Genomic DNA, 2,032 nt, shown 5'->3' with positions numbered 1-2,032 from the left:
AAAAAAAAAAAAAAAAAAAAAAAAAAAAAAAAAAACCTTTCATAATGATACACGAAAGTTCTAAGGTGCCTCCTGCACAGCGCCACTGCTTTCAATGCTGACTTTCTCTCTCTGGGCCCAGGCCAGCTGCCGTAAGGAAATGCCCAGGAGATATAGAGTCGATTTGCTCTAAAAGCTGCAACTCCATCCTATCTTTTTCCTGCTTAGTTGAAATGCAGATTTGATATTAACGCCACATTGAAAAGGATCATCTGAAATCTGATCGAAGTAAATGAACCAAACATAAGTTATGTTTCAGGACACAGAGACACACAGAAATGTTGCCATGCACTTTGTTATGACTTAAAAAAAAAAAAAGTTCACATAGGCAGGAGGCTGAATGCAGTTATGCTTGGGGTATGTACCATCTAAGGAACAAATGATTTTGAGGTTTTAAAGAAGACAAGAGCTCATTACCAGCAATGGCTTCATCTCCCCGCTCCTGAGGCTGAAAGCTCATCTTAGGCAGGCTGCATCAGACAGAGCCCCCACCTACCTGAAAGGCGACTCTTGAGCTTGATTTTATTGCTGCCCTGTTTGGGACTTTCCAAGTTCCCCTTGGATTCCTCAGCACCGCACACATCTTGGGGTTCATCTGTCCCAGGCATCTGAAATGCAAAAAGCACAGAGCTGATGGGAGAGCCCAGCCCTGCGATGACTTATGCTGTCCCCCTTCACAGTGTTATCTCAAGGCTCAAGGAGCAGGAATACGTGTTATGTGAGAAAAAGGATCACGGGATCAAAGCCCAACCCTTCAGATAAACTGCATTCACAACGCCTTACGTTGGCCAATTCCTCCTCAGCACGCGTCTTACCGCCCAGCATGGAACCAGGGCCCCCATTCCTCCCCAGCACGCGTCTCACCGCCCAGCATGGAACCAGGGCCCCCAGTCCTCCCCAGCACGCGTCTCACCGTCCAGCATGGAACCAGGACCCCAGTCCTCCCTAGCACGCGTCTCACTGCCCAGCATGGAACCAGGGCCCCCAGTCCTCCCCAGCACGCATCTCACCGCCCAGCATGGAACCAGGGCCCCCAGGGCCACTTCGTCTTCCATCCTACAGCTGAGGACACTTGTTGGTCAGTTACCCAGGTGGTCTCCCAGTGGTCAACTACAAAGCTACAATGCGAGCCCAGGTCTCTTGACCCGTGGGCCAGTGCTTTTTCCAACAATGCAAGTTGCAACAAATATTAAACCAGAAATTCAAATCCAATTCTAAGGTTTCTAAAATACAGTAAAAATTTGATTTTGTGGCAGCTATACATCTTAGTCAACCAAATGTTCTGTGTGCTACGCTCCTGAGTATTGATCAGACAGCTCCTGGAATCAAGCCCAGTCCAGGCACCCTGGAGGCATCAACATGAGGTCAGCCCACACGTCCGGAAGCTGTGTGACCCCAGGAGGTGATGCAGAAAGTCTGATCCCAAGGCTCACTGGGTCCTCCATCCTAGACAAACCAAACATGCTAAAAACAAAACTGAACCCCTATTTACTAGAGAAGAAAATGAGACGCATGCACTTTGAGAGTGTTTATAAAAAACTGGGGGGTAAGTTTACATATACAAGACCTTTGAGATACGTCAAACAATAAACCTTCCCATTTGAAATTTTATTTTCCTTTGAGGTTCTAGAGGAAAAAAGTCTTACATTAAAATAGGGAATATTCTCACTAAGGAAGATATACATACTTAAAAAGGCATATAAGATATCAAGTAAAGAAAGGTTGATGAGGCTGGGCGCGGTGGCTCATGCCCGGAGGCACAGGCGGGCAGATCATGAGGTTAGGAGATTGAGACCATCCTGGCTAATACAGCAAAACCCCGTCTCTACTAAAAATACAAAAAGTTAGCTGGGCGTGGTAGCGGGCACCTGTAGTCCCAGCTACTTGGGAGGCTGAGGACCTGTAGTCCCAGCTACTTGGGAGGCTGAGGCAGGAGAACTGACTGAACTCGTGAGGTGGAGGTTGCAGTGAGCAAAGATCCGGCCACTGCACT

At 47.6% G+C, this 2,032-nt stretch overlaps 1 protein-coding gene across 1 annotated transcript in view; it reads right to left on the bottom strand.

Moving 5' to 3' along the window:
• PDZD2 (PDZ domain containing 2) overlaps window positions 1–2,032 on the bottom strand; it is a 386,629-nt gene that overhangs the window by 89,909 nt on the left and 294,688 nt on the right. The window contains exon 7 of the mRNA XM_011980798.1: window positions 536–647. Coding sequence (XP_011836188.1) covers window positions 536–647 — 112 coding nt within the window. The remainder of the gene's footprint in view (window positions 1–535; window positions 648–2,032) is intronic.

This window comes from Mandrillus leucophaeus, unplaced genomic scaffold (assembly GCF_000951045.1).
Source record: "Mandrillus leucophaeus isolate KB7577 unplaced genomic scaffold, Mleu.le_1.0 Scaffold218, whole genome shotgun sequence".
In the NCBI taxonomy this organism is placed as follows: domain Eukaryota; kingdom Metazoa; phylum Chordata; class Mammalia; order Primates; family Cercopithecidae; genus Mandrillus; species Mandrillus leucophaeus.
This window is presented reverse-complemented; position numbering and strand designations above follow the sequence as displayed.